The sequence below is a fragment of the Panthera pardus genome, unplaced genomic scaffold, assembly GCF_024362965.1.
Source record: "Panthera pardus isolate Hobbes unplaced genomic scaffold, ASM2436296v1 HiC_scaffold_24, whole genome shotgun sequence".
Lineage (NCBI taxonomy): Eukaryota > Metazoa > Chordata > Mammalia > Carnivora > Felidae > Panthera > Panthera pardus.
In genome coordinates this window covers 13,869,006-13,884,288 of record NW_026526810.1, presented here as the reverse complement: position 1 = coordinate 13,884,288, position 15,283 = coordinate 13,869,006, and the positions used below count along the sequence as shown (strand labels likewise).

At 38.3% G+C, this 15,283-nt stretch overlaps 1 protein-coding gene across 2 annotated transcripts in view; it reads left to right on the top strand.

Moving 5' to 3' along the window:
• MCEE (methylmalonyl-CoA epimerase) overlaps positions 1-14,851 on the top strand; it is a 28,982-nt gene extending 14,131 nt beyond the window's left edge. For both annotated transcript variants that reach the window (XM_019460049.2, XM_019460050.2), the window contains exon 3: positions 14,540-14,851. In XM_019460049.2, coding sequence (XP_019315594.2) covers positions 14,540-14,692 — 153 coding nt within the window. In that variant the 3' untranslated portion in view covers positions 14,693-14,851. The remainder of the gene's footprint in view (positions 1-14,539) is intronic.
• The last annotated feature ends 432 nt before the right edge of the window (positions 14,852-15,283 follow it).

Genomic DNA, 15,283 nt, shown 5'->3' with positions numbered 1-15,283 from the left:
TCTTGGTTTTGGGGGTAGATTCCAGTGAGGCTTAACAGATTTTAGACAAAAATGTACTTTTTCTCGTACGTAGATTAGTATCTCACCCACTACCAACATTTTTCTGGCAAAGTTGGCTTTTGGTTTCCATTTTTTTCTTGTAAGGTTTGCCCACATTTCTTACACTTGTGTGGTTTGTCTTTCACTAGAGGAAGTTTGGAAGTCTTCTCTTGCTTATGTGTGGACCAGGTAGCCAGCTGTTTCCTGGCACAACTTGTACTGATGGTGCCCATGTGCACTTCCTGCCTTCTGCAGGCCCCTCCCTGAGGAGATGGTTCTGGTATTGAGGAGAATAGGCTGTGCTTTCACTAAAGAACTTCCCTAAAGAACTTGCCCAGACAGCAAGGTGTATCACGGTGCAAGCCTTTCTTGTTCAGCAAATTTGTATTAAGGTTTCAAAATGTTTTTTAATGCTTCCATGCTAGTTGGTTAAACAGCTCCTGCTCTAAACCTCCTGAGTAACATCCCTCTTCCAGAAGGACCCTTCCCTGAGACCCCTACACTCCTCACACACACACACACACACACACACACACACACACACACACGCATGCACAGACACACACGCACAATTCATCTCCTAAAGGGTTAACACGTTCAGCAGGGGTCTTCCAGGACTCCGATCCTCAGTGAGGTCCCCCCATTCTATTTGGTTGGTGTCTTTGTCTATATTATATTGCTGGTTGTTGAGTATTTTCGGTTTCACTCTGATCTTCACTGTATTAGCTGCTGGGGATGCGTAGCTGAGTGGCCCACTTGCTTCATGTGTTCACAACATGCCCTGCATTTTCCACAGAGGATTAGTGGTGACTGACCAAAATGCAGCTTATAAGAAATAAAACAAGGACAGTAGTAATAGTGCAAGTTAGAACAAAAAGGAAATGTAAGGCAAGATAAAACTAAAGGTAAGATTAGTGCACCTATTTGCTTTGCCAAATAATGCTTTGTAGTGGCCAAAACAAATGAGAAAATGAACAGTATTCAAAATAATTATGGCTCCTTCTCCCTTCCTTCCCTTCCTGTACAATTCAATCTTGAAGACGTTAGGTAGGGCACTCCCGTGTTTGGGGGGAGAGCCGAAGTAGCCCAAATCAGGGTGTGTTGTGGCCAAAGTAGGGTAAAAAGAGCATCTTTAGGTGGGAGATGCCTGCCATAGGAAAGCCAGAGACCAAGTAGGATGTCCATGCCTGGGGAGGTCCAGCTCAGGGTGCAGTATTTGAGCAGAGTGGGATGGGGGTCGTACCTGCAGAGAGGCAGCTCAGCTTCAGGCGTCAGAGTGAGAAGGTCATCAGCATGGAAGGCTAACCTAGTGTAGGCCTGTGGAGGGTGACATTCATGGGGGTGGCGGGAGCATCATGGAGTGTAAGAGCCTGAATAGGGTGAAGGAGGCATTAACACCGCGTGTGTGTATGTGTGTGCGTGTGTGTGTGTGTGTGTGCGCGCGTGCGCATGCGTGAGTGTAGGGGGTACCCAGCATGGGGAATCAGGGCCTGGCTCCGGTGAGGAGTGCATCAGTACAGGGGGAAATGGTGACTCAGTGTGGGGAGCTGAAGCCAAGTGGGCTAGTGCATGTTGTCACATGGGGTGGCCTGATATGGGGAGCAAGGGCCTGACCAGGGTGAGGTAGACATCCACATGGGGTGGCAGCAGATATAGGGAGTCAGAGCTCAAACAAGGAGTGAAGGGTATGCATACATCGGGACAGTTCTGTGCAGGAAGTTGGGGCCCAGACATGGTGAGGAGGGCTTAAAGTAGGAGTGCGCGAACCCAAGTGGGTCAGGAGGCTTCCACATGGGGCCTGGTAACATGGCGTGGTGACTGGGAGCTCAGGGGGAGTGGGAGATGCAGCCAGGTGAGGAGTCAGGGGACACACCTGCGGTGAAGAGTGCATTGCTGAGGGAGGTACAGTAGCAGGGATAGGGGCTGATTTCTTAGAGGGTTTAATGAAATAAGTAAGTATAGTGAAAATCATGGGAGTCAGGTTTCCCAGTCAAGAAATCGCATTACAAGCACAGAAAGGATATTGGATTTCATCTGGAGATAATCCTCACTGCACCAGACTGATGGGGAAAAGCACATGATAAAAATGTTATTTAAAAAATAAGACAGGATTAGGGTGCCTGGCTGGCTCAGTTGGTTAAGCATCCAACTTCAGTTCAAGTCATGCTTTCACGGTTCATGAGTTCGAGCCCCACATCAGGCACTGTGCTGGCAGCTCAGAGCCTGGAGCCTGCTTTAGATTCTGTGTCTCCCTCTCTCTGTACCCCTCCCCTGCTCATGCTCTGTCTTTCTCTTAAAATAAATAAACATTAAAAAATTTTGGGGGGGCGGTGCCTAGGTGGCTCAGTTGGTTAAGTGCCTGACTTCGGCTCAGGTTATGATCTTACAGTTTAATGTTTAATAAACATTAAAAAAAATTTTTTTTTAATTTTTTTAAATAAGACAGGGGCACCTGGGTGGCTTAGTCAGTTAAGTGTCTGACTCTTTTTATTTTTTCATTTTTTTTAATGTTTATTTATTTTTGAGAGAGAGAGACAGAGCAGGAGCAGGGGAGGGGTAGAGAGAGAGGGAGTCACAGAATCTAAAGCAGGCTCCAGGCCTTGAGCTGTCAGCACAGAGCCTGACATGGGGCTTGAACTCATGAACCACAAGATCATGACCTGAGCTGAAGTCAGTCACTTAACCAACTGAGCCACCCAGGAGCCCCAGTGTCTGACTCTTAATTTCAGCTCAGGTCTTGATCCTCATGGTTTGTGAGATCAAGCACTGACCTTGCAGGGCCTGCTTGTGATTCTCTCCCTCTCTCTCTTTTCGTCTCCTGTGGGCTTTCTCTCTCTCTCTCTCTCTCTCTCTCTCTCTCTCTCTCTCTCTCTCAATAAACATTAAAAAAAAATAAGATACAGGGGTGCCTGGTTGACTCAGTTGGTTAAGTGTCTGAATTTGGCTCAGGTCATGATCTCATCGTTCCTGAGTTCCAGATCCATGTCAAGCTCTATGCTGACAGCCCAGAACCTGGAGCCTGTTTCAGATTCTGTGTCTCCCTCTCTCTCTCTGCCCCTCCCCTGCTTGTGCTCTGTCTCTCTCTCAAAAATAAATAAACATTTAAAAAAATAATAAAAAAAAGATACAGTGTAAAGAAATGTAGCAGTTTTATTTTCTGAGTGGTCCCATAATGGATGACTTATTTTTTTATTTGTTTGTTTTTATAGATCTTTTGCCATTGAGCATATATTATTTATGAAAGAAAAATTGTAAGGCTAGTAAGACAACTTATTTTTTGCATGCTGAGGAGTGTCTGTTCTTCAACCAAGAAGGCAGAAAATTCTGTTTTTTAAAAATTTCCATTCTCTTTTTGGCTTTATGATAAGCCCTAGGGAATAGCTAAGCTCCGCCAGTGAATTGTATGTCGCCAGTTCCCAGATGTGGAAGTTTCATTTAAAGATAACATTTCCAGAGACCAAACAAAAAAAGGGGGCGGTGTGATGAGGTTTTAAACTTTCTGTGTTATTAAGTAAGGAAAAAATTTTAACTTCCAACTACAGCTAAGATCATTTTGTAAAACTAAGAGCAATATATTACCAAGAAAAAATAAAGAAGGAAAAGGAGAGAGCCTCTTGAAATAAGAGAGTCCTATCAAACAAATGTGAAAGCTGAGGTGGCATATGCGCTTCTGAAATAATTCTCAAGAATACACAGGAACCCTCTGAACTCCATGCGAAGTGAGAACATTGTGAAGTTTGCATAATTTAGTTAGTTAGTTTTTAATTTGGGGGGAAAAGACAGTTGAAACAAATATTTTATCCAGGCTTTTAATTTTAACTGTCATGGATTTATATCAATTTGAAGATTACATTTCATTCATTGTTGATATCATTTAGCCTCATAATTTTATATAAAATAAAAAGCCTATATCTTTGAAATTAGTCAAAACATGCATCCTTGAAAGTAGCACATTACTCTGTGCATTACTCAAAGTAGAATTATTGAATTAGTATTGTTGTATACCTGACTTTAATGTGACATTGTATGTTAATTATACTTCAATAAAAACTTTTTTTTAAGCAGCACATTATTGTTCATAAAATTTGGTCACTGAGAATTATAGACCTTAAGATTTTTTTTAAATTTCTTTTTGTCTTTTTTTAAGTAGGCCCATGCCCAACGTGAAACTTGAACTCCCACCCCTGAGATCAAGGGTTGCATGCTCTACCAACTGAGCCAGTCAGGGACCCCCCCCCCCCCCCATATCTTAAGGTTTAAAAAAAAGATGTTATTTAGTTCAACTCCTTGCCTTCAAGCAAGTAAGATTGCATTGACATTTTCAGATGAGGCAGTTAAGGACCAGAGTATAAGATTTACGTGGAGATTCTGAATTCTAATTGTGACAGTCTGAACATCTTTTATTTGGAGTATTGTCACTCTTAATTTACAAATGACAGGAGAAAATCAAAATAAATTTCCAGATACCAGGTACAATCCCATGACCACTACCACTAAAAGGAAAAAAGAAAAGAAAAAAAAAGAAAAGAAAAGAAAAGAAAAGGGAGGGGGGAGGGAAGGGAGGAAGGAAGGAAGGAAGAAGGAAAGAAAAAGAAAGAAGAAAGAAAGAAAAGAAAAAAGCCAATAAGTTGAAATCAATAGCCCAGATTTTCACCAGTGGTATTTAAGGTCTTATAGAATTATAAGATGCACAACTGTAATTGTACAAAGGACTGTAAAAGGAAAAATTTGTAGATGGCTTATTATTGACTGTCATTTTTATTACTTAGGGGGAAAGACTTAATTTCCCAATTCAAGTTGCTTTGCATTTATTATAACCTTAAAGTAGATAATGCATCTACTTTCAATTCAGAAAATTAAAACATTTTCATTTCATTCTTTTTATAACTGCCAAGCAAAACATTAGGAGTACTTCTAAAGAATTGTAAAGTTCATAGCAACACTGTAGCAGAAGGATAAATGTGGTAGAGGTCTTTAAAATCAAAATCAGTAATAGAAACAGTAACAGAAATAGAAATTGATGCTAGTGCAATGTTAATTCGGCATTTTTTCAAAACATAAATCTAACTTACTAAATCTTTTATATATATATATATATATATATTATATATATATATACATACTCTCAATTTATATATATTTTTATATATAAATATATATAATATATATATATATTATATATACATACTGTTATACATATTATATATGTATACATACTGTCAATTTGGTTTCCATACAACACCCAGTGCTCATCCCAACAGGTGCCCTCCTCAATGCCCATCACCCACTTTCCCCTCTCCCCCACCCCCCATCAACCCTCAATTTGTTCCCAGTATTTGAGAGCCTCTTATGGTTTGCCTCCTTCCCTCTCTGTAACTTTTTTCCCCCCTCCCCCTCCCCCCTGGTCTTCTGTTAAGTTTCTTAGGATCCACATAGGAGTGAAAACATACAGTATCTGTCTTTCTCTGCCTGACTTATTTCACTTAGCATAATACTCTCCAGTTCCATCCATGTTGCTACAAATGGCCAGATTTCATTCTTTCTCATTGCCAAGTAGTAGTCCATTATATATGTAAACCACATCTTTTTTATTTATTCGTCGGTTGATGGACATTAACTTATTAAATCTTAGATGTATTTATTGGATTAAGGGATATTGAAGAAGCAGTATACTAAAAACTGAGTGCAATATCAGAATTGTAGATATTTGTACTTGGGTAGAGTGTTCTTTAATGAAAATATCCATGATCATATTTAGCGTAGAAGTTATCAAAAGGACACTGAAAAAAGTCATGATTCTGTTATGAAATATTTCAAACATACAAGAAGTAGAAAAAAAATGTAATGCAGTCCCATATTCCCATCACCCAGATTTCAACAGTTTTCAATATCTTGGCACATTTGCTTTATTATTTTTTTCCTTAAACTAAAAGTCCTTCACAACATGTCATTTCACCTTTATGTAGTTTGTGTCTCTAAAAAATTAACCATGATGACATTATCATATTGATCAAAATTAAAAATAAATCTTTTGTCACCATCATAAATAATAGTCCATAAATCAGATTTATCAGATTAATTCACAGATGTCTCTAGAGTTGACTTGTTCTAATCAAGACTTAAACAGTGTCCATTTATTACAAATGATTGTTAATCACTTTAGGTCCTTTTTTAAAAAAAAATTATTAACATCTTACTAGTATAGTACATTTGTCATGATTAATGAACCAAATTGATAACATTATTATTACCTAAAATCTATGCTTAGATTTTCTTAGTTTTTACCCAGTGTCCTTTTTCTGTTCTGGGATCCCATCCAGGATCTCACAGTACATTTAATTATCATGTCTCCTCACGCTCCTCTTGCCAGTGACAGTTTCTCAGAGTTTCCTTGTTTTTGATGACATTGATATTTTTGAGGATTACCAGTTACTTTGTAGAGTCCCTCAACTCTCATGAGATTTTTTTCTCATGATTAGATAGACTTGGGTTATTGATTTTTGGGAGGAAGACCACAGAGGTAAAGTGTCATTCTCATCACATCACATCAAGGGTATATATTATCAACATGACTTACTACTGTCGATACTGCCCTTCATCCCCTACCTGAAGCAATGTCATCATGTTTCTCTACTGTAAAGTTACTCCCCCCCCCCACCCATTCTCCATAATATAAACTTTGGGAGGAAGTTTCTATGTGAGGCCAGTGCTGAAGGCATGGAGAATTATGCTCCATCTTTTTGATAATTCCATAAATTACTTGAAATTTTTGTGAATGGAAGATTTGTCTGTTCTTCCCCATTTATTTACTCAATTATTCATTATTCAGCAATTTACTTAGTGATTCAGACATTTATTTGCATCAGTGAGGATGTATAGATATTTATACTTCGGATTATAATCCCAAACTACTTTGTTTTGTTGCTCAAATTGTTCCAGCTTATCAGAGGGGCACTTTGGGTTGGCTCCTGTGTCTCTGATATACCCCGTCTTTTTTGTTTGTTTTCCTCCCACACCTGCTTACTTTCTGGTACTATAAGATGTTCCAGACTCATCATCTGTATTCCCTGCCCTAGCCTAGAACCAAACATTTCTCCAAGGAGCCCTGGTTCATTTTACTAGAGATTGGTATTAGAAACCAAGATCTGAGCTCTGTATGTGCTTGTTGCTACTAGAGTGTCACTGTTTCTTGGCCTTTTGAGCTAAAAGCAAGGGTATATATGTGTATATATACATATATCTATAGATATTTCTCTATATAACCAGATAGAACTTACAAGATTTATATATAGCATACTCATGAACTCATGAGTTTATACTGATGTTTCCAACTCTAACCCATTACTATATGGATCACTGTAGCCTTCTTTGTTCATAACTGCCCATTCCAACAGTGAGAAACTTGGCTCCCACCATCTGCTATCCATTTATTTAATTGTTCAATTTCAGTATGGATATATAATGGCTGTATTTGTTTCCTAGGGATGCTATAATAAATCACCATAAACTTGGTGGCTTAAAACCGCAGAAATTTATCTTCTTAGAAAGTTCTAGAGCCTAGAGTCCAAAATCAATAGGAAGAAATATGGAAGAAGAAAAAGAACAAAACAGTGTAGATCATAAGAGAGAGATGTAGAACATGGTCAAAGGTTTTATCAGAGTATAGTTGGAATCCCGGAAAAAGAGGAGAAGAAAACATAAGTAATAATTGAAGAAATAGTCTACAAGTGCATTACCAATCTGAAGTAAGACATCAACCCACAAATTCAGGAAGCTCAGCAACCTCAAGTAGGGCAAATTCAAAAAACAGTACCTAAGCACACTATGATCAAGCTGAAAGCCAAAATGAAGAGAAAAATCTTAAAAGCAATCAGAGGGGGGGAAAAAAAAAGACAACAGAAATGATGAAATAACATAATATGTAATGACATTTTTTTAACATACAAAACCCCCTGCCAATGTAGAATTCTAATTGTAGCTGAGTTAACAGAGGCCAGGTTTATCCCTTTGCCTCAAACAAACAAAAAATCTGACATTAGACAGCACAACTCATTGATTCATGAAAGAAGGGAAACAAGATGAGCCCTGCAGTTTTCCAGCTTACTGGCTGGAGAGAGTTTCCAGGCTGCAGTATAGGAAGGGGGAATCCAAGTGAAGGTTAGCAGTCTCCCTGAGTTGAGGAGATAGAAGTTGAAGTCTGGGGAGGCCACGGGGATTGAGTTTGCAGTATAAAGTACAGGAAGAGAGAGCTCCAGAGAGAGTTTTCCAGAGATCTGCAGTACTTCTCCAGTCTTCATCTGAGTATTGAACAGTGCATGATACATGTGAGGAAGCTACCTGAGCCTGGGAGTAGAACCCTTTGAAAGCATCAGAATAATCTTTACGCCAGTTGGACCAGTTTGTGTTCTTACCCACCGTAGTGGAAGTTCTTGTAATTTACAGGGTGTTGGGTAGAGTATTTAGAAGGGTTTTGCCTTATCAGTGAGGAAAATCAGTCCTAGATTCAAGGCTGCTCTGGTCCTTCAGTAAGTGAATGGGTAAATAAGTTGGTACATCCAAACAGTGGATTATTTTCAACACTGAAAAAAAGTAAGCTATCAAGCCATGAAAAGTCATGGAGGAATCTTAAGTACATATTACTAGTGAAAGAAACCAGTCTGAGAAGGCTACGTACTGTGTGTGACATTCTGGAAAAGGCAGAACTGGAGACAGTAAAAAGATCAGCGGTTCAAAGTGCGGGTCGGGGGGAGAGGAGAGAAAGGATGAATAAGCAGAGCACAGAGGATTTTTAGGGCAGTGAAAGTACCTTGTGTGATACCGCAATGATGGGTACATGTCATACATTTGTCCAAACCTGTAGAATGTACAATACCAAAAGTGACCCTATGGTGAACTGCACTTTGGGTGATAATGCTGTCAGTATAGGTTCATCAGTTGTAACAAATGTACCACTCTGGTGGGGTGTGTTGATAATGATGGGAGCTATGCATGCATGTGGTCAGGGGTTATATGAATAGGAAATCTCTGTACCTTTGCTCACTTTCGTGAACGTAAAACTGCTTTTAAAAAGAGAGTTTAAGACAAAACAAAAACGCTGTCATTCTAGAATTCTGAACTTGATGAAAATATCCTTCAACAATGAAAGTGAAATGGAAACATCTTAAAAGAAAATGAGAGGATTCCTGTCCAGTAGACCTGCGCTATAAGAAATACTAAGGAAGTATTCAGGGTGTATATTTAGTATTCATCCCTTCAGGATGAAGGGAAATAATACCAGATGAAAATTCAGATCTTTACAAGGATCGAAGAGTACTAGACATGGTAAATTTGTAGGTTAAAATAACAACTTTTTTCTTACCTTAAATTATCTAAGAGACAATTGACTTGAAGTTTTTTAAATGTAGAGTTTATAACAGAATAAATAAGTGTAAAGGACAGGAATTGGGCAAATGGAAGTATCCTGTTGTAAGTTTCTTATATGTGCATTGGTGGACTAATAAGATTAAAATATGAATTGTAAACTCTAGAATAATCATTAAGAAAATTAAACAAGGGAAAACTAAAATATAACATAAAATAAAAAGTACAAAAATACATGTTTTTTTTCCAAGTTTTATTTAAATTACAGTTAACGTACAGTGTAATCTTACTTTCAGGTGTAGAATTTAGTGATGTAGCACTTAGAACACCCAGTGCTCATCACAACAAGGGCCCTCCTAATCCCCATCACCTATTTAACCCATCCCCCTCCCCCTCCCCTCTGGTAGCCATCAGTTTGTTTTCTGTAGTTATGAATTTGTTTCTTGGGGTCTCCTGGGTGGCTCATTCCATTGAGTGACTGACTCTTGATTTCTGCTTAGGTCATGATCCCAGGGTTGTGGGATTGAGCCCAGCGTCTGGCTCCGTACTGAATGTGGAACCTGTTTAGGATTCTTTCTCCCTCTGCCCCTCTCCCCCACATGCTTGCTCTCGTTCTCTCTCTCTCTCTGTCTCAAATAAAAATTTTTTAAAAATTGGGGGGACGGCACTTGGATGGCTCAGTTGATTGAGCGTCTGACTTTGGCTCAGGTCATGATCTCACATGGTTCATGATTTCTAGCCCCGCGCTGGGCTGTCTGCTGTCAATGAAGAGCCCGCTTCAGATCCTCTGCCCCCCTCTCTCTCTGCACTTCCCCCACTCATGCTCTCTCTGTCAAAAAATAAATAAACATTAAAAAAAATTTTTTGTAAAAGTCTGTTTCTTGGTTTTCCTCCCCCCCCCCAAAATGCATGTTCAACCAATAGAAGTCAAGAAAGAAAGAATGAAGTATTAATGAGACAAAAAAATAAGATGCTAAACAAATTCAACTGTATGAATGTTAATTAAATGTAAATGGATTAAACATTAATTAAAATGCAAAGTTTATATATCTGGATTTTAAAAAACCCCATACATTTAAAAAAATCTATACATCTGCAGATGAAATTAAGAAAACCGTTCCAGGGGCGCCTGGGTGGCGCAGTCGGTTAAGCGTCCGGCTTCAGCCAGGTCACGATCTCACGGTCCGTGAGTTCGAGCCCCGCGTCAGGCTCTGGGCTGATGGCTCGGAGCCTGGAGCCTGCTTCAGATTCTTTGTCTCCCTCTCTCTCTGTCCCTCCCCCGTTCATGCTGTGTCTCTCTCTGTCTCAAAAATAAATAAACGTTAAAAAATTAAAAAAAAAAAAAAAAAAAAAAAAAAAAAAGAAAACCGTTCCATTTATAATAGCATCAAAAGAGGAAAATACTTAGGAATCAATTGAACAAGGGAACTGCAGAAATTGTACTGGAGCCTGTTTCAGATTCTGTGTCTCCCTCTCTCTCTACCCCTCCCCCACTCACTCTCTGTCTCTTTCTTCTTCAAAAATAAATAAACATTAAAAATTTTTTTAAATCTTAAAAAAAATATTGTCATGCATCAGATGACTATTGTTAGGGAGACAACATTCTCTAAATTGATACATGGAGTTAATGTAAGCCCTATCAGATTCTGGCTGGCATTTTTGCAGAAATGAACAAACTAATCTTAAAATTCACATGGAAACGCAAGGGATTCCAAATAGCCAAAGCAATCTTGAAAGAGAACAAAGTTGGAGGATTCACACTTGCTGATTTGAAAACTTTATACAATGGTATAGTAATCAAAATGGTGTGGTACAAGGATAAGGATAGACATACAGATCAATAGAATAGAACTGAGAGTCAGATATAAATCCTCATATTTACAGTAAGTTTTCAACAAAGGTACAAAGACCATCCAATGGGGAAAGACCAGTCTTTTCAACAGATGGCATTTAGGACAGCTGGATAGCCACATGGTCACACCATATGTTTGATAAGATTTATAAGATTCTTTTGATGGTGGGGACACAAAGGCAAAACTGTTCTTTAGAGCTCCAAATGACAACGCTGCCATGTAGGCCACATGGGATTGCACCTGGGACAGAGTGCTGCAGTTTTAGGGGGCAGCTTAATGAAGCAAATGTGTTGAGGTTAGCTTTCATAGGCTCCTTTCAGCCTGGTTAATTTGAATAATTCTGTGGGCTCTGGGGTATATGGACTGTACCTGGTTGTTTGGTACTGTCTCTGGAGCAATTAAAGTGGCCACATAATGGCCCTAGAGTGTGAGAGCCTAATAAGGGAGATGGTTGAGAGGTGGCCTTTTATCAGTTGCTCAAGAACTGACCAGCCTCTAGCCAGGGACTCAGAACTGGGTCAAGACAGCATTTCAAAAACGCTTAAAGCTATATTACACCATATATACAACTTAACTCCAAATGGGTCAAAGACCTAAATGTAAAAGCTAAAACTATAAAGGTCTTAGAAAAAAAAAAATAGGCATAAGTTTTCATGACCTTAGCTCGGCAATGGTTTCTTAGATATAACACCAAAAACATAACCAATAACATTGGCTTCATCAAAATTAAAACGTTTTGTGTAAATACAATTCACAGAATGGGAGAGAATATTTGCAAATCACATATCTGATAAGGGAGTTATATCCAGACTTATATTCAAAGAACTTACGACTTGTCTTTATCCTTAATCTTTTGTCTGTTTGATGGATATATCAGATACTGAGAGCTATGGATGTTTGTTTACTTTTTATTTTTCAAGGTAGTATCATTAGGTACACACAGAGTTGATATCGTTTTGTCATCTTGGTGGATTGTTCATTTTATTTATAAGTTTTATCTGTCTTTAGTGTATTTCACTTTAAGTTTTGTTTTAGCTGATACTAATATTGTATCAACTTTCTTTTGGTTAATATTTGCCTGGTATATCTTTTTTCCATCCTTTTACTCATCTTTTATGGTTTTGTGTAGGTAAGTCTCTTCTAGGGAGCGTATAATTGCAGTTTTTTTATTGTTGGGTGCATATATCTCTTTCAGTAAACATATTTTTTAAATTTATATTCATTCTGACAATCTCATAATTCATTTAATCTGTTTTCCATATTGGAACTTATTTTCTACTGTATCATATAGTATTTTCTTTTTACCATTTTTGGTTTTTGTTATTTTTTTCCTTCTGCCTTTCTTTGGATTGACTAGCTTTTTTTCTTTTTTACATTCCTTCTGCTATTTTATGTACAAATTTTTTTAATGTTTATTTATTTAATGTTTATTTTAATGTTTATTTATTTAAATTTTTTTAATGTTTATTTATTTGACAGAGAGACTGAGCATGAGTGGGAGAGGAGCAGAGACAGAGGGAGACACAGAATCCAAAGCAGGTTCCAGGCTCTGAGCTGTCAGCACAGAGCCAGACATGGGGCTTGAACTCATGGACTATGAGATCATGGCCTGAGCCGAAGTCAGTTGCTTAACCAACTGAGCCACCTAAGCACCCCTTCTCTTTTTTGATTTAGCTCAGTTTTGGTAGAATATGTCAATCTGTTCTCTTAATTTTGTTTTAATGTTTCTTAAATATCTCCACCAGTTCCTGCCATGTGCTTCTATCTTCAAATGTCAATGGAATCTTGCCCATAAACTCAATCACCAAGCTCTCTTGTGTTCTATTGGCAATTTAGCATCTAACCATTGAAAAGGGTCTAGGTTTCCCTTCTAGCCTAAATGTTTATTAGTAGGGGAATGATTAGGTAACCTTTTTATTTTTATAAAGTAGTTTTTTTTTTTTAAGTTTATTTATTCCCATTGGGGCGCCTGGGTGGCTCAGTTGGTTAAGCATTTGACTTCAGCTCAGGTCATGATCTCACAGTTCGTTAGTTCAAGTCCTACATCAGGCTTTCTGCTGTCAGTGCAGAGCTTGCTTCAGATCCTGTCTGTCTGTCTGTCTCTCTCTCTCTCTGCCTCTGCTCACTCTGTCTCTCAAAATAAATAAATAAACTTTAAAAGTTTAAAAAAAAATCTATGTTTTGAAAGAGACAGAGTGTGAGTGGGGGAGCGGTGGAAAGAGAGGATCTCAAGCAGGCTCCACACTCTCAGCCCAGAGCCAGATGCGGGGCTCAAACTCACAAACGGTGAGATCATGACCTGAGCTGAAATCAAGAGTTGGACACTTAACCAACTGAGCCAGTCTAAGGAGGATGACTTTCCAAAATAGAGGAGAATCATTCTTTCATGAAGTATATAGAAACACATTTGCTCCTTTTTTAGCCTGCCAGTATATATGAAGAAAATAGAAATGATTGAGAAGAGAGTTATACAACTATAAATGTTTGGATTTTTCAGAATGGGGAAAAACATTTTGGTGGCAATTTAATAGTCATTTTCATATGTATGAAGTTTTATTTTTATTTATTTAATGTTTATTTTTAAGAGAGAGAGAGAGAGAGTGTGCAGGAGAGGGGCAGAGAGAGAGAGGGAGACACAGAACCTGAAGTGGGCTCCAGGCTCTGAGCTGTTAGCACAAAGCCAGATGTGGGGCTAGAACCCATAAGCCGTGAGATCATGACCTGGGCTGAAGTCAGACATTTAACCGACTGAGCCACCCAGGCACCCCATGTATACCAAGTTTTAATCTCAAAAGTCATAACCTGGTGGTTTTTCAGGTGGGAGGTTTGGGGATCCAGGGAAGCACTCCTACCTTTTGAGTACCTACCACAATCTGTGTCATAAACTCTTATCTGTTACCATTTTAATCTCTTGCCCATTTATATGGTAGGCCTCTTCTCTCTATTAAATTAAGAACCCAGGGCTCTTAAGAAAAAACAATATGTGCAGTATCACCAAGAGTACTTCTAGAAGAAAATATTGTAAATTATACATTTTTTAGGTTACAAGGAGAAATGGTTAATAATGGTGAAAATTCTTAAGCATTGTGGTTGCTCACCTATGGAAATCTAGCAACTTCTTTTACTTTTCTGGAAGCATTAAGCTGAAATTTTTTGAAAGTTTAAGGATTCTGCCTAAAGCTACTGGAGGAGATATTTTCTTCTTCAAAGTTTTGAGATACTTAAGATGCTATAATTTGGTATTTTTGTGATATCAAATGTGTTCTTATTTATTTCCTTTTCTCAAGGTGGATGATATAAATGCATCTGTGATGGATTTGAAAGAGAAGAAGATTCGTATTCTAAGTGAAGATCCCAAAATAGGAGCACATGGAAAACCAGTGATTTTTCTCCATCCTAAAGACTGTTGTGGTGTTCTTGTGGAATTGGAGCAAGCTTGATTTATATTTGCAAGAAACTTAAAAAATTCCCATCAACATATACTGAAAAACCCCATCAAATTATACTCCAGCATTGAATTCTTCACTCCTTCTATCAATGAAAAGTTCAAAATTAAAAGCCAAATTAAAGAGATTTTTTTAAATTATATATACACATAATATATATTTGACATATTTGTTAATTTGGGGTTTTTCTGATTTGGAGGAATCCTTGGTTATTAAATACTTAGGGAATATTATTAAAATCATATTCATAGAAATAAATTTTTCCTGTCCAAAATGGGGTAACTGATTACAATATGTTACTGTGTGACGGTGTGTGTGTGTGCACGCGTGTGTGCGTGCATGCACATGCACGTGTGTGTGAGGTGGGTTGGAGTTATGAAATGATGCCTGACAGTTGCATAGCTACATATTTGGGACAAAGTGCTTTCTGAGGATGTTATGGAGAGTTTTTTTAATTTAATTTAATTTTTTTAAATTTGTTTAATGATTTATTTTTGAGAGAGAAAGAGAGCATCAGAGGAGGAGGGGCAGAGAAAGAGGGAGACAGAATCCGAAGCAAGCTCCAGGCTCCCAGCTGTCAGCACA